At 40.7% G+C, this 24,432-nt stretch overlaps 1 protein-coding gene across 2 annotated transcripts in view; it reads left to right on the top strand.

The window, feature by feature from the left end:
• LOC147034975 (myoferlin-like) overlaps positions 1-24,432 on the top strand; it is a 203,964-nt gene that overhangs the window by 139,747 nt on the left and 39,785 nt on the right. For both annotated transcript variants that reach the window (XM_085891800.1, XM_085891808.1), the window contains exons 35-41: positions 4,022-4,123; positions 7,849-8,010; positions 9,235-9,400; positions 14,350-14,420; positions 14,643-14,705; positions 18,294-18,398; positions 19,904-20,032. In XM_085891800.1, coding sequence (XP_085747926.1) covers positions 4,022-4,123; positions 7,849-8,010; positions 9,235-9,400; positions 14,350-14,420; positions 14,643-14,705; positions 18,294-18,398; positions 19,904-20,032 — 798 coding nt within the window. The remainder of the gene's footprint in view (positions 1-4,021; positions 4,124-7,848; positions 8,011-9,234; positions 9,401-14,349; positions 14,421-14,642; positions 14,706-18,293; positions 18,399-19,903; positions 20,033-24,432) is intronic.

Consider the following 24,432-nt stretch of genomic DNA (forward strand, 5'->3'; position numbering starts at 1 on the left):
TGAGGGAGCAATACCAACAGTCTCGCCGAGGGACAAAATAGACAGAAACGGACAAACAAGGGAAGGGGGAAAGATTGATTGGGGAAGATTGGGCGTGGACAATATCGATTCAGAAGCAAATTTGAGGAAGGAAAACCTGGTATGGTGTTTAAGGGGTAGTTTGTACGGGGAGGGGGATGTCGTTTATCGTGAGTCGGAAATATCGTTTTGGATGGGGGATTATCTGAAATGGCGATGGACAGCTCTCTCTCTCTCTCTAAGACCTGGAGGGAAGAATGAGATTGAGGAGAATGTGGAAGTTGGTTATGCAGGTGAGGAAAAAGAGGAACAAATGATTGAAGGTGAGCAGTGATTCTGGATTTAGGGAGTTTCACCAGAAGGTGATTGGTGGACTGTGTGTGCCCTGCAGGTACCTGAGAGTACAGAGCATGCAAGAGCAGAAAAGTCAGGAGAATACATGGACCACCAAACTGTCTCCGATAGCAAAGTGATAAACCCATCAACCCAACTTCATTGCGGGAGATTCTAATGATACTGAAGGCCTTGATTTTTCAGGCTGTCAAGTCGAGCTGAGCAATGTGTGAGGTTGGCACACCATCCCTGAAGAGAGAACAGTATTCAATATAGTTTTGGATGAAAGCCTTTTATAGTGGCCTTGAAAAATATTCACATTTTGATGCCACATGAGCTTATTTCACGATTGTTTGAAATAAAAATGTATTTCTTGTGTTTACAAACTACTCCAAAGTGATAAAGCTAAAAAAAATGCAGATAGAATGTGAATAAGCTCGATTAACAGAGAAAATCAGATTCTTCGTTGCATAAGTATTCAGACCCTTTACCTAATTAAACCGAAATCACTTGAGGAGAAAATTATTTATTTGAAAGGTTACACAATACGGTTGAAAGGTTTCAACTTTATGTAATCGGTGGTTTCACTTAAAAATTAAGCTCCCTCACTTATCAAAGAATATTTCAGGTGCATCTCACTTGGACAACCAACAAGGCAAACGTGAAGACCAGAGAGCTTTCCAAAGTAGTCAGACATAAAGTGTTGGAGAAGCATCGTTCAGGAGAGGGTTATAAGAACATTTGAAAGTCACTCGTTATCCCTTTTGAGTATGATGACATCCATCATGAAGAAGTGGAAGAAGTATCATACCACCCAGAGACTCCACCCAGAACAGGTCGCATATACAAACTCAGCAGCTGGGCAAGCAGGAAACTGGTTCGGGATGTCACTGTAAATCCAACAAAGACGTTGAAAGATCTGCAAGGCTCTATGCTTGAGATGGGGGTCAGTAGTGTTAATCGATCAACAGTATCCCGTTCCCTTCATGGAGCTGGCCTTTCTGAACAGGTGGCAAGAAATAATCCATAACTGAAAATGACCCATCTGAAAGCTTCGATGGCGTTTGTGAAAAAGCATCTGAATGATACTGCAGTCATGTAGAGAGAAGTTTTGTGGTCAGACAAAACAAAAATTGAACTTTTTGATTTAAATTTTATAGCGAACGAAGTGAGTTTCATACTCAGCGCATGCACATGAGAGAATAGGAAAACAACAACAACACAATACCCTGGCAATTTGGAATCAGTGTCGTCTGCTCTGACCCTTTTGCTTCCGGTTTTTGTCATGGGGAATGATGCGTCCCGGGAGATAAAGACATCATCGGAGACATCAGACCCAAATATCAGACATTGTGTATATTTCCTCCACTGATTTCAATAAAGATACCTCCCGCATCATCAAAAAATAATTTTGATCGTGATTTACATTATTTGATCGCTGATCCCGAATCCAGGCCGAAGTAACCGGAAATTGCAGCATCGTCTGCTCTGCGCCTGACTGACCTCAGATCTGTCAAAATCATAAGCCAAATTGAATCAAATTTGACCAGTCAAAGTCCTGTCTTGAGCCCAATTGAATATTTAAGACGAGCCTTGAAGATTGCAGTCCATTGATGATCCCCATCAAACTTATCAGAACGAGCAATTTTTCTGTGAAGATGGGCAAAGATTTCACCATCTGACTGTGCAAAGCTGGTAGCGACGTACTTGCAAACACAAAGAGCAATAATTGCTGCAAAAGGTGATTAAGAAAGTAGATTGATGGATTTTGAAGTGAAAACTGCAAAATAGGCTGACTGTTTTGCAAAAATTTGATTGGAACAAAGAATGCTTTTTGGCACTGTCATTCATTAAATACAAACCTGAAAAAGATTGTCAGTTTTCAACAACAACAACAACAACATCAACAAATTGAAGTCCAAGTGCGGAGTGTGGCAATCGTGAAAGATGGAACTTTGATTCATATATTGAGGTCTCGTACCAAAGAAGCTTTTGGACACAACAATAAATGCTCACCCTCACTCTTTCATTCCTCTTTTTCCCCACCTTTGGAACAAACCACCACATTCTCTTCAATCCCATTTTTCCATCCAGGTCTTCAAAGCAGCTGTTCACCACAATCTCTTATCTTCCCCCATTCAAAACCATGATCTTTTCTATCCCCGCTAATCCAACCCAAACCATCTCCTTCATATCCCCTGCTTTCTTTCCTGAAAGTCCCTGTCGTGTCCATCTTGTTTACCTTGTGTACCCCACCTTATCCCTCTCCCTTCCACAGATCTCATGTCTCTGTTCCCCATTGTTTTGTCCTTCCCTCTCCCACCCCTCTTGTCTCCTGCTCCCCTTGTTGTACGTTCTGTGTGTTAGCTCTCATACGAGCCTTGACCGTGTATACACAAAAAAACTACAACAATGCAGAGAAGGATTTCTGTGGCTGGGTAACATCTGGCAGTTTCTTCCTGTGTAGATCAGGGCGTCACATCCATGTGCAGACCTTTTAATCAGAGCCTGGACCCTTGTGAAAACACCTGCTGCCAGTTTTGGATTATCTGCCATTCCTCGTGCAATGCATCCGCTTGTTCCTTTAGATTTTACGGTCAGAGTTGTTGAGCCTGTAAATGGTGTTCCAACACTTACCAAATATCCTGCAATCAGACATGAACCTTGTATGCCCAACTCATCACCCCACAAAACTTGACATGCTGAACTTCCTTATCATGGAGTCTCGATTTAATTATATTCTATATAATTTAATTTTATTACATTAATTATATATTTAATGTAGTCAATTATATTCCATCTACAATGAGTTGGAAGTGGTTCAAGCGGTTGAATAGTCCGAGTGGAGGTTCCCACCTTCTGATAGCAGATAGAGTGGAGGTTCCCACCTTCTGATAGATATTCCTCATAAGAAATAACTGCTTCCTCTGGAACTGAGAAATGAGTTTCACAATTATTGTTTGTTGGTTATATTCTTCCTATCCAAATCGCATCAGCTTGTGGGTGACGCTCAATTCAAGTCTCCATGACTTGTACTAGTTGTACATGATTCATTGGGCTGCTTAAATATGTCGATAAAATGTATGCAGGACATGATGTTCAATGATGCTCGTTTTTACCTCTGCCACAGAAGGTGAAGGAGGTTATGCTTTCGCCCATTTCTGTCTCTCTGTTTGCCTGCTTGTGTGTAGGATATCTCAAAAAGTTGTGAATTAATTCAGATGAAACTTGGTGGACACGTTGAGTGTGAAAAGGAAGAATTTATTCAATTTTGGTGAAGATCCGAATTCGGATCTGAATTTGAGAATTATTTAATTTTTAGATTTTTTTTTTCTTTTTTTACCGTTGATAGGGCCAAAAAATATATGGTACTGTATGGCATGATATTTCAAAAATATATTGGGCCCAATATGTTCTTGTGGATTAGGCATTGCGTGGCGGAGGTATGCGCTTCTAGATTTTTGTTTTGTTTTTCTTTCTTTATAAGATGAAGGGTCGTGGAACAGCAAGGTGACTGAGGGTCAGTGGGTGCAACAGTTTGATTCGAGCAATATAAATGAATGAAGAGGAAAGGAGGATGATGATGGAATGACAATGCTTCGTTGGCATCTTTGAAAATTGTGTTTTTTTTGCCTTTCAACAATGTTTTTGTTTTGTTTTTTTTTTCTAGCCGGATGGGTCAGATCTTCCATTACCACCTCCAAAGAAAGCTGAAAACATTTACATGGTTCCTCAGGGAATTCGACCAGTTCTACAGCGCACTCGAATTGAGGTTTGTGAAGATTCACAAGAGTGGTTGGTGTTCTTCATGAGTGACATTTGATGACTTGAATCATTTTCATTAAAATTCTTCATTTCATAAAACCCTTTTTGTTAAGATTATACTGGTTTTACAACACCAACCAATAGATTTAGCTTAGCTCAAATTTAATTTGTAAAAAATATTCTGCATAAGAATGTGTTTTTTGATACATGGGTTATTGCAAAAATTGTATGAACGAGATACCGACAAAAGTCTCTGAAACCAACGTTTTTCTTTCTGTGTTCAAGTGGATGTAATTTGAAAATAAAACCTTGGTAATTGTATCCAACTTTCAATTGAAAATTTGAGTTGGTGTTACTTAGACTTCTTCAGCACAGTAAATTTCAAATATCATGGGGGTTAAGTTCCTGGAAAATGCCGCGATGGTTAAAACAGCGATAGTTAAAACCAAAGGCCGATAGGAAAAGTGGTGTTCGGTTCCTGAGCTTCGAGAAAATATTAGAGGAAGGTCGGCAGCAGCCATAAATAAATAAATAAATACATGACAATTGAAATGAACACATAACTAATGTGTGTGTGTATGTATATATGTATGTATATATGTATATATATAGATATATATATATATGTATATATGTATATATATGTATGTATATATGTATATATATAGATATATATATATATATGTATATATGTATATATATATGTATATATATATATATATATATATATATATATATATATATATATATATATATATATATATATATATATATAGAATGTTAACATTGAAATAAACGAAACAAGCAAGATTTTTACCTTTTAAATTTATTCCAGAACGGTGAGGTTAATTTTTTTTTTACAAAACACTGCGGTGGGTGAGGAAATTAATATTACGTACTCTGACGTTATAGTTAACATTAGCAACAAATAGAAACAGCAAGACTTAGTTCAGGAGGATGATGATGATTATGTTGGGGCAGGGATGGGTGAAGGTGGAGCAGGATTCAGCAATCAGCAGAGTAGCATTAGCTTTACAACGAAGTCGCTTGCATCATTTCCATGAAGCAGAATGGTAAGACGATCCTTTGCCACCTTACCTTGAGCCTTGGAGCAGATCTTTCCTGCTTGGAGAGTAAGGTATCGGATTGCATCCTCTTCCAGAATAATCCCATCTCGGCATTATAAACCGACTCCGGCGTAAATCCCTTCACCTTGATTAGTTTCATGAGCTGCGGTGAGAATTTTTTTTTTTTATTATTTTTTTTTTTTTGCAGCATCATGGTCTGACAATTCTGCTTCCCTGTCTGATTTTACGTGATGGAGGCGGAATCTTATTTTGAATTTCTCAAACCAGTTCCTGCTGTCATGGATCTTGGTGGTAGATGTGCTTGAATTGGAGTCTTTGGTTGCAAACAACATCTTAATGATATTACAGGCATGTGGAGAAAAGTTTTGTGGCCAGACGAGACAGAAATTGAACTTTTTAGTCTCAATTAAAAGTGTTACATCTGGCGCAAGCCTAACCCTGCGCATCACTCAGTCAACATCATCCCGACTGTCAAGCATGGTGGTGGCAGCATTATTTTGTGCAACTGCTCTTCATCAGCAGAAACTGGCAAGCTTATCGGGATAGAATGGACAATGTACAGTGCAAAGTACAGGAGAACCATTGATGCAAATCTGCTTGAGTCAGCCATGAAGCTGAAATTTGGCAGGGGATTCACATTTCAGCAGGACAATGATCTGAAACCAAAGCAAAATCCACACTGGAACCTCAAATTCCTAAAGTTTTACTTTTTCTAGAGAGTCCTGTTCTCTCATCCTTTTGACGAGTTGACACAACATGTCACAGTGTAACATGTATCGCGGACAGCCTGTGCAGGGGCTGATCCGAGGATCTCACCAAACCATCTGATCAGTAGTGACAGGTGGTGTGTACAAATGGCAGGTACTTCGTCATTATGAGCTGATGACTCGTGCTTACTGGGAATTCCTCCTTTGTGAGATATAGTCTCAAGCCCAACTACCCTTCATGGATGGGGCTTAGCGGTTTACCTGAGCCTGTTGGCGAATGGCAAGACACATGCTGGCAGGTCCAGTGTCGTGCACATATGGCCCTGGATATTGAAAGGCATCACAGACCTGTTATTGCTACATATTGCACTGCTTGCAGCCACTCGTCCCTCTAATAAGTTAGTCCGCTGGCCACACCAGGCCGTAGGCCAGATCATCGAACTAATTAGCGCATCTGAGTCTCACTCGTCGGAATCAAGCAGATGGAATCCTCCACCAACTAAGAATGGCCATGCACCACCACCCATAGAATCGTGAAAGAGCTCTGTCTGTCAATCCTTCACTCACTACCCACCTGCTTCACTCACTCCAATCACTCAAAGGCACTTTTTTTCTGTTTAGTCCTCGATCTAAACACTAAGCGCTTTTTTAATCCTTTCAATATGAGGATCACAGGACTGGAATGTGAATTTTGTGCTTTGCAGAGCACTGGTAACACCAATTGCACAGATATTTGACTCACTTTTATGGATTCACCGCACAGTTGATTCATTGATCCCGTAATGGTGGCCCATAGATGCCGCATTTTCAACTCTTGCCAAACTATCTCACTCGATTATTTATTTATTTATTTATTTAATTTTTTTTTACACAATGCACAATTTTATCAATAGTTTTATGTTTGGGCTCATTTAAAATGGTGCACAGGAAACAAAAGGCTCGTAGATGGGTGGTAATTGTACATGCGGTAAAAAACGATGACTCATCTCGGCTCAAAACATGTGATTGGCCGAAATTAAATCCTGTGATAGCTAAATCAGAACACAGGTTACCCGTGATTGTTTGAAACCCACGATATTCAAACCTGTGATATTTAAGGGTGTACTGTATATTGATCGTATAACTTTTTGAACACCTCTCATATGCTATTTAGTAAGAATGAGGTTTTGACCAAGCCATGCTTGTCTTCCTAGAGAGTATGAGATCAATAGATACCAATGGCTTGTCTAAATTACCTAAAGTTTCACCGAGTCTTGCCATAAAGTGAGGACCTGTTGCTAAAGTCGTATGGAAAGGGGTCTGAGTTATTGCACTGAAGAGCACAAGTTGAAGAGATGGAAATGTGTTGATGTGAGTGTAAAGGCATTGGCAGTCGATGTTTATAATTTGAACATGTGCTATTAGAATGGCGCATCTCAATGATGGGAGTCACGGCTGATGCCGGTTGCTGAAGAGCCCTAAATGTATGTATGCTCAGCCACTGAAATACCGACGATTGCGTCCCATCGATTTTGGAGCTTACCTTCAAAGGAAACTATCTTCAAGTCCCATTATTGGCTTTAATAATGGAATAAAGGTCCCAATGACACCCACCCCCCTTCCCCAAAATGCTTCTCACCCATGCCGCATCAAACCCAAGAGCATGTTTTATCGAGATTATTCACAACTCTTCGCATTTTGTTGAAAAAGTGACTTATTTTTATTTTTTGTTCTTTCTGTCCATGCAGGCATGTGACCTTGTATGCGTGTTTCATTGCTTTTGTCTTTGCACGTCAGACACAGTACATACCAATTCTTGTGTTTAAAGATTGCAGTGATCCATTTACCAACCTCCTGCTTTGGCAAAATTCGAAATTAAATGCAAGTGTTGTTTCTTTTTTTCCCAAATATGCTGGATTCCTGGTCACTGAAAAACTTATGGTATTTCTGGCCTGCAGATCCTTGCATGGGGACTGAGGGGCATGCAGAGCTATCAGCTGTCCTCCGTGAACTCACCAAATCTGGTGGTGGAGTGTGGTGGCAAGAGTACTGCATCAGCTGTTATCAAAAACTTGAAGAAAAATCCCAATTTTTCTGTACCAGTGATGTTGTTGGATGTTGTAAGTGGTTTTTTTTTTTTTATTCCTTTATTTATTTATTTTAATGTTTTGCCTGGATCTCATTTCCAGGAAATGGCAATTTGCTCATCTCATCTGTAATGCATCCAAATCTCAATGCAAATATTTGTGCATGCGCACACCTACACACCTACACACCTACACACCTACACACCGACACACCGACACACACACACACACACACACCTACACACCTACACACCTACACACCGACACACCGACACACACACACACACACACACACACACACACACACACACACACACACACACACACTGTAATAATATGCCATCGTGTCAGAGAGATGGTGTTGAAGGCAGGCAGAGGGTATTACAATTTCCTTTACCTGGGCAATGCTGAGGTTAAAGTACTTTTAACAAAGGTAAATTTGTCCTCCTTCCCTTCTCTCCCCCCCCCCCAAAAAAAAAACCAACAAAAAGTGTAGTGGGGTCTGTCAAAGTCTTTCATTGTGTGAGAGAGATTTCTCATGAGAGAGAAGGGACATCAGGACAGATGGGTCGGCTCTGCTCGTGTAGATGCAGTTGTATTTTTTTTTTAGTTATTTGACATAGAAAGGATTAGGGATGTCTTGCTTTTTTGTTCAGCAACAGCACTGCCTTCCATCATGAATATTAAATTTTCTTACAGTTAGTAGAGTAATATGAATGCACAGATCAGTTCTGGTGAAGAGAAATACTTTGGGTAAAATTTTGATAATTGCAAATAAAAAAAACTGAAAACATATTTCTTGCTGTTTTGTTTGATGATGAGTCTTGCTGACTGACATTACATGACATTAGCAAATATTTTGGTATTTCCTTCGTTGTGTGGACACGAGCAAGTTGCCATGCCCACACGGGATCCGAAACAGGATGGGGATTGAGGCGGCAAAAATGCAAATGGTGTCTTCTGTCATCAAGCCAGCAACCTGGGAGCAACAATGTGCATTTATTGCCGCATCTAATGCAATTTAAATGTTTCAATGGGTGCGAGCTGCTCCATTTGAAAATGTTTGTTCGATTTTATGTTGCGTTTTGATGGCCAGGGTCCGTAAATTTTTTGTGCTTTTGTCAAAGCTAGTGACCAATTGCAAATTAATAGTAGGATGCTAACACCCATTTCATTTTTGCTTTACACCCTAATTTGCTGTGGATATTGATAATTGTAAGTGATTTATTTAATCAGTGAATTTGTATTATGTTTCAGTTCTTGCCAAAAGACGAGATTTACTGCCCTCCAATCATCATTAAAGTGATCGACAACCGGGCGTTTGGCCGAAAACCTACTGTTGGGCAATATTACCTGAGATCACTGGACATGTTCCGCACATCATTGGAAAACCCTGATGAGGTTGTTGTGGCAACACGTACAGGTGACACATTGGTCATACTTTTTGGAAGAAATATTATGTTTTCATTGGTAATTGTTTTAATGATGCTGTTCATGTACAACTTTGCTGGTACTGATGTAAGTTTTGCATGATCCTTTTTTGCTCGCCTGTTCGAAGAACAGAGAGCTATAGCAATACCCTGAGCGTGAGCGTGAAAATGTTAAAGTTTTTGGTGCAAGTTATTTCCTTTCTAATGTTTTTATTTACCACACTATTTTTTACTGATCACAATATGAAAAAAATACATATATTGCTTTAAAATTATTTGGATCAGACTTCACTGCAATGCTTTATAAAAAATATTATTAGACGAGTCTTTCAAAAACGATAAATGTATAAACAGGAGAGCATTGTGTGGCTTTGACACCAACACTCTGGTTGAAAGCTTAAACTGTAGCAAACCTTTTCTTCATCTTTACCTTCGCAAACTTTGTTGCGAAGGTTATGTTTTGATCGCTGTGTATTTATTTATTAATATGTGTGTTTGTTTGTTATTCGCATAACTCCAAAAGTATTGAACTGAATCGCAGCAAATTTGGTGGGATGATTGGTTATTATCCGAGGACCATTTGATTAGATTTTGGGAGCGTTTGGGTCAAAGGTCAAGGTCTGAAAAGGTCAAAATCGTCTTTTTACCATAGCGCGGTCAATTTGTATCCAATTTGCATGCAACTCATGCCAAAATGTTCAGAATTCAATGCCCTATCTTGTGATACGTGACACGACACAATGACGTAATAACCCTTATTAGCGGTTGGGAGTCAAAGGTCAGGGGGGGGTCACGACATTGTAAAATGTGCGGTTTTAGTCATAACACGGTCAATTCTTATCCGATTTGCATGAAACCAACAACAAAATGTTGACTTCTGTTCCCCACACTCTAATACCAATTACAAAATTAAGAGTACAAAGGTCAAGGTCGAGGTCATGAAAAGGTCCAAATCGTCATTTTGCCATAGTGCGGTCTATTTTTATCCAATTTGCGTGCAACCAATGCTAAAATGTTGTGAATTCAATGCCCAATCTTGTGATATACGATATGACAGGAAATTTAATGTTTTTAAGCCATCATAACACATATGAGATGGCAGATGTGGTATGGGATTAAATACCCTCACAATCAACGGTTTCTGGGGGGGGGGGGCAAAATGTAGCGTTGGCGAAGGTATGCGCTATACTGAGTGCCTGTTCTAGTTTAATGAGTGAATGGGGTTCGCTGTCTTTTGAGGAGCTTCATTTTTAGATGCAACAAAGCATTTTGCATAGTGTAATCATTTTGAGTTCTTTGAAAAAGTTTATTTTTATTTTATTTTATTTTAATTGCCTCCTCAGCCAAAGACGCAAGAGGCATTGTTTTTGAGTTGTCCTGCCGTCTGTGGGTGCGGTTCTGCATGCATAGCAGGTTTTCGTTACTTCGATAACTTAACCACATAAAGGATTCCAATTAAACTTGGCAAAAGTATGTGGTGGAAGACAAATATTAACTGATGAAATTTCAGACCTTTAATTTTTAATGTGACCTTGAAGATCAAACATGACAGTGGGTTGACATCAAATGCGGGTGGAGGCACATCGGTTGACGCATTCACATGAAATTATATTTTCTAATTTAATTTTGATTTAAGGCTCATGTTAGAATTTATACATAAATTTTATGCTGGAGAAAGACAAAAGGTAGACATCAGTTTACTTCAATGTGTTTAGTGCAATTATGCATGTATACATATATGATATGAGATTTGAACTTGGGGTGAGAATGTAATGAGATCATTTCAGATGGGGAACACCAAACTGACAAACCCAAAATTTAAGTGTACAATTGTACAGTGGATAACAAATCATTTTGATTCTGGTAATTCTTACAATCACCGAATATATTTGATTGCAACAACAGATCCTTACTATAATTCATGGGCAGGTGTTTGTGTGTGGGTTTCTTTGTTAGTCATGCTACTCCTCTGACAGTTCTGGCCCAATGACATCCAAACTTGCTACAAAGGATGAGCATCACCACAATTCATGTGTAGGGGTGTTTTTATCTTTGCCGGTGGTTTGGGGGGGGGGCGGGAGGTGTTGGTTGGGGGGGGGGAGAGGTTAGGGTGGTCCAAAAAAGTCGAAAAAAATAGAATGTTGCTCCACAAGCTTAAAATTATTCTAATATGATCCAATAACGCGCATTGTTTTTTTTTTTTAGCTTGATCGGAGGTGATTTAGAGGTTGCTCCATATGACTACTTTTTGTTTCATGACTTGAATAAATTAGGGTATGGTCAGGTACGATTACGGGTACTTCTGGATGTCTGAGGTGGAAATGGAATGCATTTTCGAACTCTATGGGGTTGATTTACTCTAAGAAATGACTGCACCGACATTGAATTTACTACCATTTCGAAAATATGACCTAAAACAAGATTTATCATTACTCGAGTTGAGTAACTAATCCGACTCGTTTCGATATTTTCTAATCTATAATTAATTTGTTGTCCGTCTAAACATTTCTTAGAGTGAATCGACCCCACTGAGTTCGAAAATGCACTCCATTTCCACCTGGGACATCCAGAAGTACCTGTAATCGGACCTGACATACCCTAATTTAACCAACTCTTGAAACTAAAAGTCATCATATGGAGCGACCTCTAAATCACCTCCGATCAACTTAAATATTTTTGTGCCCGTTATTGAATCATTGTGGAATAATTTAAGGCTTGTGGAGACCTCTGAATTTTTATTAATTTTTTTTGCTGTTTTTGTACGACCCAAGGAGAGGTGTTGGTTGGGGGGGGAGAGGTATTGGCTGGGGGGGGAGGAGAGGTGTTGGTTGGGGGGAGAGGTATTGGCTGGGGGGAGGAGAGGTGTTGGTTGGGGGGAGGAGAGGTGTTGGTTGGGTGGGGAGGAGAGGTGTTGGTTGGGGTGGGGAGGAGAGGTGTTGGTTGGGGTGGGGAGGAGAGGTGTTGGTTGGGGTGGGGAGGAGAGGTGTTGGTTGGGGTGGGGAGGAGAGGTGTTGGTTGGGGTGGGGAGGAGAGGTGTTGGTTGGGGGGGGAGGAGAGGTGTTGGTTGGGGGGGATGAGAGGTGTTGGTTGGGGGGGATGAGAGGTGTTGGTTGGGGGAGGAGAGGTGTTGGTTGGGGGAGGAGAGGTGTTGGTTGGGGGGAGGAGAGGTGTTGGTTGGGGGGAGGAGAGGTGTTGGTTGGGGGGGAGGAGAGGTGTTGGTTGGGGGGGAGGAGAGGTGTTGGTTGGGGGGGAGGAGAGGTGTTGGTTGGGGGGAGGAGAGGTGTTGGTTGGGGGGGGGAGGAGAGGTGTTGGTTGGGGGGAGGAGAGGTGTTGGTTGGGGGGGGGAGGAGAGGTGTTGGTTGGGGGGGAGGAGAGGTGTTGGTTGGGGGGGAGGAGAGGTGTTGGTGGGGGGAGGAGAGGTGTTGGTTGGGGGGGGAGGAGAGGTGTTGGTGGGGGGGAGGAGAGGTGTTGGTTGGGGGGGAGGAGAGGTGTTGGTTGGGGGGGAGGAGAGGTGTTGGTTGGGGGGAGGAGAGGTGTTGGTTGGGGGGAGGAGAGGTGTTGGTTGGGGGGGGGGAGGAGAGGTGTTGGTTGGGGGGAGGAGAGGTGTTGGTTGGGGGGAGGAGAGGTGTTGGTTGGGGGAGGAGAGGTGTTGGTTGGGGGGGAGGAGAGGTGTTGGTTGAGGGGGGAGGAGAGGTGTTGGTTGGGGGGGAGGAGAGGTGTTGGTTGGGGAGGAGAGGTGTTGGTTGAGGGGGAGGAGAGGTGTTGGTTGAGGGGGGAGGAGAGGTGTTGGTTGAGGGGGAGGAGAGGTGTTGGTTGAGGGGGGAGGAGAGGTGTTGGTTGAGGGGGAGGAGAGGTGTTGGTTGAGGGGGGAGGAGAGGTGTTGGTTGAGGGGGAGGAGAGGTGTTGGTTGAGGGGGGAGGAGAGGTGTTGGTTGAGGGGGGGGGAGGAGAGGTGTTGATTGGGGGGGGTGGTGGTGAACATAAATTATCTATGTAAATGTGCATCATGTAGTGCTGCCTCCAGGTGAGAGAGGGTATTACAAGTTTCACCATTTACCATACAGTATTCCTGTCCCCACATTTTTCAGTGCAATGAGGTGTTTTGACTAACACAGCAGGGGATATTTCGCATTCCGTGGCGATGTTTTCAATCCAATGGCGGCGATGTTATGTTTAGAATTTACACGTTTTTAAATGGCAGTGATGTCATCGGGAACAGAAATGACGGTTGGTTTTGTCCGTGTGGGCGGTGCTTGGAGAGATGGCGTTTGAGGTAAAATGGCCGCCCAGGCAAAAATAACATTCCTTTCCTCTCGTAATTATCTGAAGACTGGTGTAGTATATGAGAGTACAACTCTCATATACTATAGTTCTAACCGTAGCATTTTTGCCTGGGTGCTGTGATGATTTGCAAATACAAGCTGTGATTAAACCATTACCGTTTACAAGGAGAATCATAACTGTATGCAACAGATGCCCTTTGATTTACACAGTGGATGGTGTTTTGAATTTCGATGTTTGTAGCATCCGATTTGAGGTTGGTCACCTCCTCCTGTGTTGATATTCTGGGTAGCATAGGTGGTAAAAAAAAGAGGTAATTAATGAATGTTTATATTTTTTTGATTTGTTCTTTTTTGTTTTTTTCTCTCTCTCTATTGCAAATTGGTCATTAGCAAAGACTGAATGAGAATATTGTCTTTATTTTCTTTTTGTTGTTGCTGTTGCAAATTGTGTATTAGTATAAGACTGTGAACAAGAGGTTAAAAAAAATTTGCCTACACAGAGCTGTCAGTTGCCTATACAATGCCAAAATAAAGGTATGTGTTGTAAGAATGTGTTGCATATGCTTGGAACAAGATCTGCCATAGGTCAGGTACTCTGCTAGTTTAAATAATTATTGTTCAAGGCATCCTTCCCTAACCCCCACCTCCTTTTACATTCAGGAACCTTTGAGTGCCAGCCAGCAAGTGAACGAGCAATTGATATGGAAGAAAGTGGGCTCCTGGTGAAACAAGTATGATATTGATTTCTTGTGGTTTTTTTGTCAGCATTGGCTTTTAATTTATGGACTATTTTCACTGTCATGATTATAAAAAAAAAAGGAGGTTAATCATTGGTTTTGATGTTGTTAATGTGCTGATGGATTTCCATGCAGATGTGAAATAAGTAATATGCAAAATAAAAGTACTACATTAGCCATTTTGTATTGGGTTAACCTTAAATGTGTAATTTACAGCTTGTTGGAACCAGCTCGGCAGCAGTGGAAAAGATGGTTGCACGACCCAAGCCTGAGGAAAATGTACGTCATCATTTCGCATGTTCACGGTCTTGAGAGGGTGGGACATTGTTAGCACCCTTTTACTTTTGAGACGTCAAGTTTGCGTTTGATTGTCAGCTTGACTATCATCTGTCGGATTGGTGCTTCACAAACAAACAGTGTTATATCACCAGTCACGTAGTTATGGCTTGCAGTGCCCATGTGAGAAGGTCAATAACACTGGTCAACAACAAATTTGTTGTCTGCGTTTTTTAAGCTGATTTAGGACGAATCTGATGCGCTGAATCCAAAACTCACATTAGTTTTGTTCAATCAGGTCAAGTTTTTGAGATATGGCCACATGTCGTTTTTTACATTTTTGTTCACATGTACGCATGTGTGGAGCATTTTAGAAGAAGTTGGTGGGGGTAAAATGTCATGTCAAATAATTGTTTTGATTGGAAATAATTATTTTAATGACAAGAAGTATTCAGGTACGATAGTTCTGGGGGATTATGTCGAAAAGGGATCAGTTTGAAGTCATAAAACCTCAAAATCTTCCAAAAATTGGTGAGGCAAAGCATAAAGTTCGTGGATCAAAACTAAAGTTAATGGGGCAGATTTTGTAATAATGTGATACAAAAAAGTTGTATTTCTTGAAATAACGAACTCTGAAGAATGTACAATACCTACATGCGCCAATTCTGCTCAAGCTTGGAGTGCCACAGTACGAACCCAAAGATTGGAGACTGTTCATTGACAGCAGCAAGCGATCACTGAAATGTGTTCTGCTGCACAACGGCAACCAGTTTGCCTCTGTACCCATCGCTCACTCGACTACACTGAAGGAGAAGTATGAAGCGGTGAAGTACGTGCTGGAGAAAATTGGTTATGATCAGCATAAGTGGTTTATTTGTGTTGACCTGAAGATGGTGAACTTTTTGTTGGGACAACAGTCTGGCTTCACCAAGTACCCATGTTTTCTGTGCATGTGGGATAGTAGGGACCGTGCTCAGCATTACACGAAGAAGGACTGGCCTGTGCGTGAGGAATTGGTGCCATGCAAAGAAAGGAACGTCATCAACGACCCTCTGGTGGACAGAGACAGAATACTCTTCCCACCGCTGCACATCAAGCTCGGCTTAATCAAGCAGTTCACCAAGGCTCTGGACAAAGATGGTGACTGCTTCACTTACTTGTGCCAGGCTTTTCCAGGATTGACCATGGAGAAGTTGAAAGCTGGCATCTTTGATGGTTCTCAGATCCGTCAGCTCATCAGAGATCCAGAGTTCAAAAACACTGATGGGTTCCTACTGTGTGAACCCCATTTTTACATACCAATTCCCCTAAACGCTGCCAATATGCCATTATACGGTAGCTGTAAGTTAGTAACACGTTCAGTAAGTTCTGTGGTCGTCCAGAAGACGTCAAATACATCTACATACGCCAATATGCATTGGAGATACGTTACTCATAGGTTAGAAATAAGTTTCGGGTACGCTCAGCATTACCTCGACGTGTTTCGACTTATGAGTAACTTACAAGTAACGTGTGTCGACATGTGTCAACGATCGCAGAATGTGCTTACAACTTTTGGCCAGTGTATACGGAACGTGTACGTCATACGCTGGCATACGTTGATAAATTTTCAGCATGCTTAAAATTTGTCGACTTACTACGACATATGCCAGCATGCTTCAGCGTGCTCTTAACGTATGCATAACTTACCCATAACGTATTCGACGTGTGCCAGCGTATTGGGAAATTTTTTCATCTGTCGGCATACGCTGGCTAAAACGTCAAGGTGTGACAGCGGCTTGACACTTCGATGTCTAGTGCAGTTATGATTTGAATTGTCGAGCTGCAGCCTTTTAATAGGCTACGCCATGTGATCGTCGGCGATACACTGCCACGCTATGCATAAGTTAGACTATCGTTGGGCATAGGTTGTGAACGCCGACAACACGCTAAGCATTCGTTGGTATAAGTTATCTATATGTTATCAAAACGTTCTGTGTACATTACTAATACGTTTTGCTTACGTCCAACTCGTTATGAATACTCCCAAAACTGGAAAAAAAAACATCAATAGTTCAGCGTACGCCAGCGTTTTACATACATTTTGATACGTTGCCATACGCTGGCTAAAACATCAAGGTGTGACAGCGGCTTTACAAGCCTTTGAGCTGCATCCTAGATTGTCAGCCCAGAGGAGACATGTATGAGGAAGGTGAGATTGTGTCTGAAGATGTAGCGTGATGAAGGTCGTACAGGAGAAATCAAAGCGCAGCAAGTGAATTGTGATTAAATGAGCATGGGAGCAAGTGGTGGGTGAAGGTCATCTGGAAAACTTGGTACTTAGTTGTGGGGTGAGAAAGGTGGATTGTGGGGCAGGTTAAGATATTAGCTCCACATTTTAATTTTTTTCCCCCCTCCAGTCTTTGGAACATGTCTGCCTGTCTGCCTATTTTTCTGTTCCCCATGTTGTCAGAATCTTCCTATTGTAAATAAGCTTGGTCTGTTTTTTTTTTTTTTTAAATAAGAGCAGGAATTTGATGTGATGGAGGGAATGCAGGCAACGCATTGATGGTGGGACGACAGATGGACTTGACAAGGGAATTAATTACAAGAAAGAGACTGAGAGAAAGAACACACAGTAACCTTTGAGTGAGAGCTTGGAATGGGATGGGTAGGGATGTTAATTGAGTAAAAAAAGTTCACTGTTGACAGTGCATCGAGTGGTGAACTGTCACCTTGAAGTCCTGGGGTGGGGGGAAGGGGAATTTGAGTGCCTGTATGAGAAAAGTGGCGGAGGTGAGCAGCAAGTCGAGATTTTGGGCGTTTGAGGAGGTCACTGTAAAATGTGTGCATGCTTCAGGAAATTGGGAGGTTCATGGGGTTTAATTAAAGAGCAGAGGGAGCAAGATTGGAATAGAATTAAAATAAAACCAGCGACAATAATGAAAGGCCACCAAACCTATCTCCGATACGAGAGCAGTTTGCCTTGTGCTTCGGCTTTTTAGATAGAGATGCCCAATTCCGCTGATTAAACATTATGCCTTCATGTCTCTTATCCGTGAACAAATCTCTCACTCGTATGCATCATTTGCTTGGCAACTAGGATTCAATGGTGGACAATTTTTCTTTATTCCAGTACAGATCTGGTGTTCCACTAGAGTAAAGACGAGGTGAGCATTGCAAAACTATCATTTGAGGTGGTTTTAATAGCCAAAACCATGTTGTACATAGCCATATTCATTTGTAGCTTTTAAGAGTTGGCAATGAGCTTAATGTGTAATACCTGTGATGCGTTTGTGCAATTTGATTGGCAATATTCAATGGTTGTTCTCAGCTACTCTACCTTGGATTTGTGTGATCATGTTGTTAGGCAAATGTATGGGTTCTATAAATCAACATGTATTTCAGGATATTCCTAAAGCTGGTCATATGTTCCAAATACTTTCCAAGATGAAATATACTGTCAGTTATTAGCAATATTCGATACTCGTTCTTACGAGAAATTGTCTTGTTATTCGTTGACTGTTATGCATGTTGTAAATTTTCTCATGCTTGGCTGTCCAATGATGGCATATTGTGCCACCTTCAGTATTATTCGTCGACTTTCTTCAGGTCACTGAAGATGATCTCCTGGATTGGTGGAGCAAATACTATGCCTCCATTGGAGAAATCACCAAGTGTGGAACATACCTTGAGAAAGGCTTTGACACCTTGAAGGTACGATGATGACGCACCACTTTGATGCTTGCAGGCTGATTTTAGTGTGGATTTTAAAAATAGATATCTGATTGTAATGCCATGAAATAAATTATTTTCGACCAAACTTTTAACTCGGAGAAAAAGGGTTTACGTGGAATATACCTTGACAAAGGTCACTTAAATTTCCATTAATTATTTTTGTTTGCTTGTCTTCCCATCCAGTATTTCGAATTTCAGGATAATTTAGATAGTATGCCTTGTCATGTTGATAAAATACTCGTGTATATATATATATAATACATAAGAACTTTGAAATAGAAGAAAACAAACACGATGTAGTAACTAAAGTTTTTCGTGCTGGATGTACTTCTCAAGGTTTAATCACAGCAAAAGAACCAGGAAGTGAGAGCGTGCATATATCAGCTTGTCTATGCAAGATCGACGCTGGTTTGCTCATCAGATATGATGTTCATGGTAATCAGCCTCCATTGATTAGCATGGTCATCAATATCTCTGGCTCTGATTGGCTGGAGCGGAGTACAGAGCGATGGCACACCATTCACATGATGGCCTTGGAGGGAGGGCAGATGCGAATCCCCCAAAGGCAATGACTCACTAATTTCATGTGTACCTTGGACAGTGGTCGGAGCAACAGCTTTCTTGTTTCCACGTTGAAAGAGAACTAGAGAATGTACAAATTCCTTTTGACGACACAACACAGGGTCCATGGAAAGGATGAAGGTTGCTTCCAACATCCGTAGATGTGAAACGCTCCCACCTCGACTTGATATCGAGAACATATCTGCGTTGTACTGATTTCCTCAGACAAGGTTGGCAACAGTGTGACCACTCCTCATTTTCATAAATGCCAAGGTGAGCCAATGAAAAAAGCCAACAATTCACAAGGATTCGGAAAAGCGATGATAATTGAAAACCTATACACCAAGAAAACCTCTGGAAAACCAAGACGCCAAGGTGACCAACGAATAGCCAAGATCTTGTGAAAAAAGGCGAGGAGTGGTCACACTGGTTGGCAACTAAGTGCTGTGCAATGGCAGAACAACAAGAAATGGCCGATTGTTCTTGAATGTTCCTCCATGCTCACACTCGTTATCCTAACTCTCAAGTTCTTTTCTCAAGTTGCCAGAGGGACATGCTGTTTCATACGATCAGCCAACCTTTGGGTTACGTCCCATACACCGAGCTTCACATCGTCACTTAAACTCATCGATAACATTGGTGATTTGTGAGGTGGGCAACACATCCTTGTTAGCTGGTGTAAACAAATGGCGAGAGCTAAAGTGCCTGGCTGTACAACCTTCAGTTAACCTGGAGTTGCCAATAAGCGGATAACTCGATAACCTGGAGTTACCTTTTCAAAAATCCATGTGCTCCTTGCATTCTTCAGGTTTTCAAAACTTCAGATGACTTGCTTTTTTATTTTATTGCATTAAAATAAATGACATAATCACCTCCTTCCAACCCTCCCTTACCCTCTTCTTTGCTCAAAACTTGGCCAACAGGTGTACCCCACAGAGTTGGAGGAAGTGGAAGAATTCCATGGTTTGCGGGATTTCTGCCAGGCATTTACATTGTACCGTGGGAAAGTGGACGAGAGTGATGAAGATCAGTCAATCGCAGGAGAGTTCAAGGTGTGTTTGATCATGCACCAATAATTATTTATAGCCCTCAGCACTTTGATGTTCGAGTTGTAGCAAAATCGTGAAATTGCAGAATTATGCATTTTCGCAATGCAATTCAATGAAACAATGAAATTGGTAATGTTCTGATTATCATCAACATTTAATAATTCTCATTTATTTTAAACAAACACAACAGTTGACTCCTCCTTTTCCTTAGTGTGCAGCACATTGCTGCAGGTAGCATCATTGACTGGAAGGTGTCACAAATGTAATACCTGCTTTGTTGGAGAACATGCCATCAAAGAGTTGAATCGGCTTTCGTGGCAGAGCGGTCATCAAGTCTGTCGTCTGACTTTAAGTCGATACCCGCCCTCATTAAAAATAATATTCCTTGTCAGTTTGCAACTATTTTGTCGGGGCTGGTAGGTGTGGAAGAAATTCTTAAATCTTCCTGCACATTTGACTCATTTATTTAACAAAAAATACAAACAAACAAATACATGTGCGCATTTGGAGAATTTTCAAGGGAAACAATACGGTCTTCCTCCAAATTCTAAAATACACGGAAATGTTGAGTTCTTTAAACAGTGTTCAGTGATATGAAGTTCTTTTTCATTTCCAAACGCTGGAGCCAGTTTGTCAGGTCTGTATATTTCCAGGTGGAGATCATTTTCAGCTTTTGTGCAGCAATCAGCTTAATTTTGTGAAGGATTGGAGCATACATTTCAAAACCAGATGTGTAAATTCTCTCCCCGCACAGAGTGACATCAAGACTTGCAGCCCTTTGGGTACATTGATGGATTACACATAGGTCTATGGAATGGAAGGTTAAAAAAAATCAGTCCGCTTTTTAACAGGCTAGGAAATGATGTATTATCTCAAGCAATCAGAACTTGAACACGTCTGGATATTTCCTGAGACCAACATTCCAGTTGAGCTCAAATAATATCTCCAATCAAGCTTGCTCTTGCATTGCTGGAATTATAGATAGATAAGGTGTCTGTCTGTCTTTCTGTCTGTCTGTCTGTCTGTCTGTCTCCACTGTTTCTCGACAACTGCTGGTCCGATCTAATTGAAACTTGCCAGGTATATTGCTGGGGACCTGAGTATGTGCCTTTTCAAGGTTTGATATTAATCGGACAAGAGCTTCCCAAGTTATGGCCATTTATTGACCAACCAATGACAGGGCACGGTGCTGCGTCGGCGTGGCCGATGGAGGAAGAGAACCTCAGCCGCGTTCCCCATTACGGGTTACAACGTACGGTCTTCCGGATAGTGATGACTTACTGTATTATTTCTCAATTTTTTTTCTCGATTTATCCACTTCCTGTATTATTTCTTTCTTTCTCGATTTCTGTACTTTCTCGATTTCTTTCTCGATTTTCTTTAACACAATGCCCAAATCCAGTCGTCGTTTATGACAGCGAAGGAACGGCCACACCATCGGCCAAACTAAAATGGTGTGGTTGTTTGAAAGTTTTTTTTTGTTTTTTTTTGGTTTGCACGTATGTCCACACACGTACGGGCATGCGAGAGCGACGAACAGCCTGTGTGTTTGTTTCTGGCTCACGGTTTTAAATTTTATTTTTATTTTGCACTTAAGGGCATGCATGTACGGGCACGTACTAGTATTAATAATTTCATTAAAAATCCCTTCGTCAGCAGGATAGATTTAATTGATAGGCAATTATTTTACACCGAGTAAGAATTAAAGCTTACTTAAAAGGTCAGCCTGTTTTGAACACCTTCACAAGGCAGGTTGATCATTTTTCAATTCAGAGGAAGGATATGATTATTTAAAATGTAAATTAAAAGTAGATACATGTTCAAGCACATATAATTGTAATAATCATGTCATATTTCAGTACATTTTCCATGAAAGGCTTATAACAATACATTTATTTGAAATCCAGATTAATTGGCAACATTATAATTATTTTTATCACCCTCATACCCATTATGATAATTTTGGAGAAATTGCATCGATATAGGATAGCTTAAATGTAATTGCACTTGTCTTTTCGCTGTCTCACCTGAGTTTGAACCTCGATCCAGCAAACAATGTTCTGTAGATATGATACACAACCTGAGGCCAACATTGTATAGATCTGTTTACCAGAAATTCACGGTAGAGTGGGAGTTCCTATTGCCGATGACCTAACCCAAGGGACGACGACAGGCAAGCAAAATTTTGTCGAGATTGGGTGAAAATCCAAGTCCTGTCCTCCTCACCCACTCGTTTGATTCCCCTCCCTGTGAATTTCGACAGAAGAGTTCTATAGAATGTTGGCCTGAAGTTCCACATCATTTCTGGAGAACAATAATTGGGGGTGGGGGGGGGCGCATTCGTGTTTATTTCCCTTGCCGGAGGAGAGGGTATTGCATTTGAGTCCATTTGTTTGTCTCTGTCTGTTACTTAGCGAATTTTTTTTCACCAAGTATGTTTGGTCAGTCTGTCTGTTTGTTTGTTACTTGCAAAATCGAAGATTTTTCAAGTATATTGGACAGTCGATTGTTACTCTGTCTGTCTCTGTCTGTCTGTCTGTTTGTTTGTCACCTCCAGGTTGCAATTTTAAACCGATCTTCATGAAACTTCTCGAAATGATAGAGTTTGTCAGAAGAAAGGAGCCTATTGTTTTTGAGGTCAAAAGGTTAAAAGGTCAACATAGGCCAAAGATCAACAACTTCGTTGAAATTTCTGAAATCCTCAAATTTCATCCGATTGACTTGAAATTTGAAGTGGATTTTTCTTTCAGATCACTGAATTCAACAAGCCAATGAATTTTGAGGTCAACATTGACCAAAATGTCAACACAGGCAAAAGGTCAACAACTTAGGTGGGATTTCTAAATTCCTCAATTTTCCTCCGATTAACTTGAAATTTGAAGAGGATTTGCACATCTGGTCACTGAATTCAACCTCTAATTATTTTTGAGATCAACATTGGTCAAAAGAATCAACAACAAAGGTGGTATTTCTAAAATCCTCAATTTTCATTCGATTGACTTGAAATTTGACGAGGATATATATTTCAGGCCACTGAATTCAACCACCAATTATTTTGGAGGTCTACATAGGCCAAAAGGTCAACATAGACCAAATTTCTAAAATTGTCAATTTTCATCCGATTCACCTTAAATTTGAAGAGTTGCATCTTTGGTCATTTAATTCAACCACCAATTATTTTTGAGGTCAAATTTGTTTTTCTGAATTTTGCAAGTATTGTGCTCTGCATGATATCGAATTCTTGTTACCTGAAAAATCTTCGATTTTTCAAGTATATTGGTTAGTCGATTTTGTTAGTCTGTCTGTCTGTCTGTCTGTCTATCTGTCTGTCTGTTGCCTGCAGGTCACAATTTTCAACCGATCTGCACGAAACTTCACCACATGGTGTAGTTTGCCATAAGGAAGAAGGCTATTGTTTTGAGGTCAAAAGGTCACGTCGGCCTAAGTCAACAACTTCGGTGACATTTCCAAAATCCTCAATTTTCATCCGATTGACTTAAAATTTGAAGAGGATTGATATTTCAGGTCACTGAATTTAACCAGCCAATTACTTTTGAGTTCAACTTGGACTAAAAGGTCAACATAGGCCCAATGTCAACAACCTGGGTGGGATTTCTAAAATCCTAAATTTTCATCCGATTGACTTGAATTTGAAGATATGTTATATTTCAGGTTGATGAATTGAAACCGCAACTTATTTTTGAGGTCAACATAGGCCCAAGGTCAACAACTAAAATGGTATTTCTAAAATCCCCAATTTTCATCCAATTGAGTTGAAATTTGAAGAGGATATATATATATATATATATATATATATATATATATATATATATATATATATATATATATATATATATATATATATCCCTGTGTCGTAAGAGGCGACCAGGGTTGCGTCAGGAAGGGCATCCGGCGTAAAACCTGTGCCAAATAATAATGGATGATCCGCTGTGATGACCCCTAATGGGAGCAGCCGAAAGAAGAATATATATATATATATATATATATATATATATATATATATATATATATATATATATATATATATATATATATATATTCTTCTTCTTTCGGCTGCTCCCGTTAGGGGTCGCCACAGCGGATCATCTGTATGATCCGCATAGTGATTTCGCACATGTTTTACGCCGGATGCCCTTCCTGACACAACCCTGGTCGCCTCTTACGACACAGGGATACGGTACACCTATTTTAATCGGGGTATACACCGGCCCAGTACACTGGTACTCATTTCGCCAACCTCGGAAGGATGACAGGCTGAGTCAACCCCCTGATGTATTAATTCAGTGGCCCAACGGGGCTTGAACTCAGGACCTTTTGGATCCCAAGCCGCTGCCCTAACCACTGTGCCAACACACCAGGCATATATATATATATATATATAT

This window comes from Eptatretus burgeri, chromosome 1 (genome assembly GCF_056783735.1).
Source record: "Eptatretus burgeri isolate ZD-2024b chromosome 1, Ebu_testis_v1, whole genome shotgun sequence".
Lineage (NCBI taxonomy): Eukaryota > Metazoa > Chordata > Myxini > Myxiniformes > Myxinidae > Eptatretus > Eptatretus burgeri.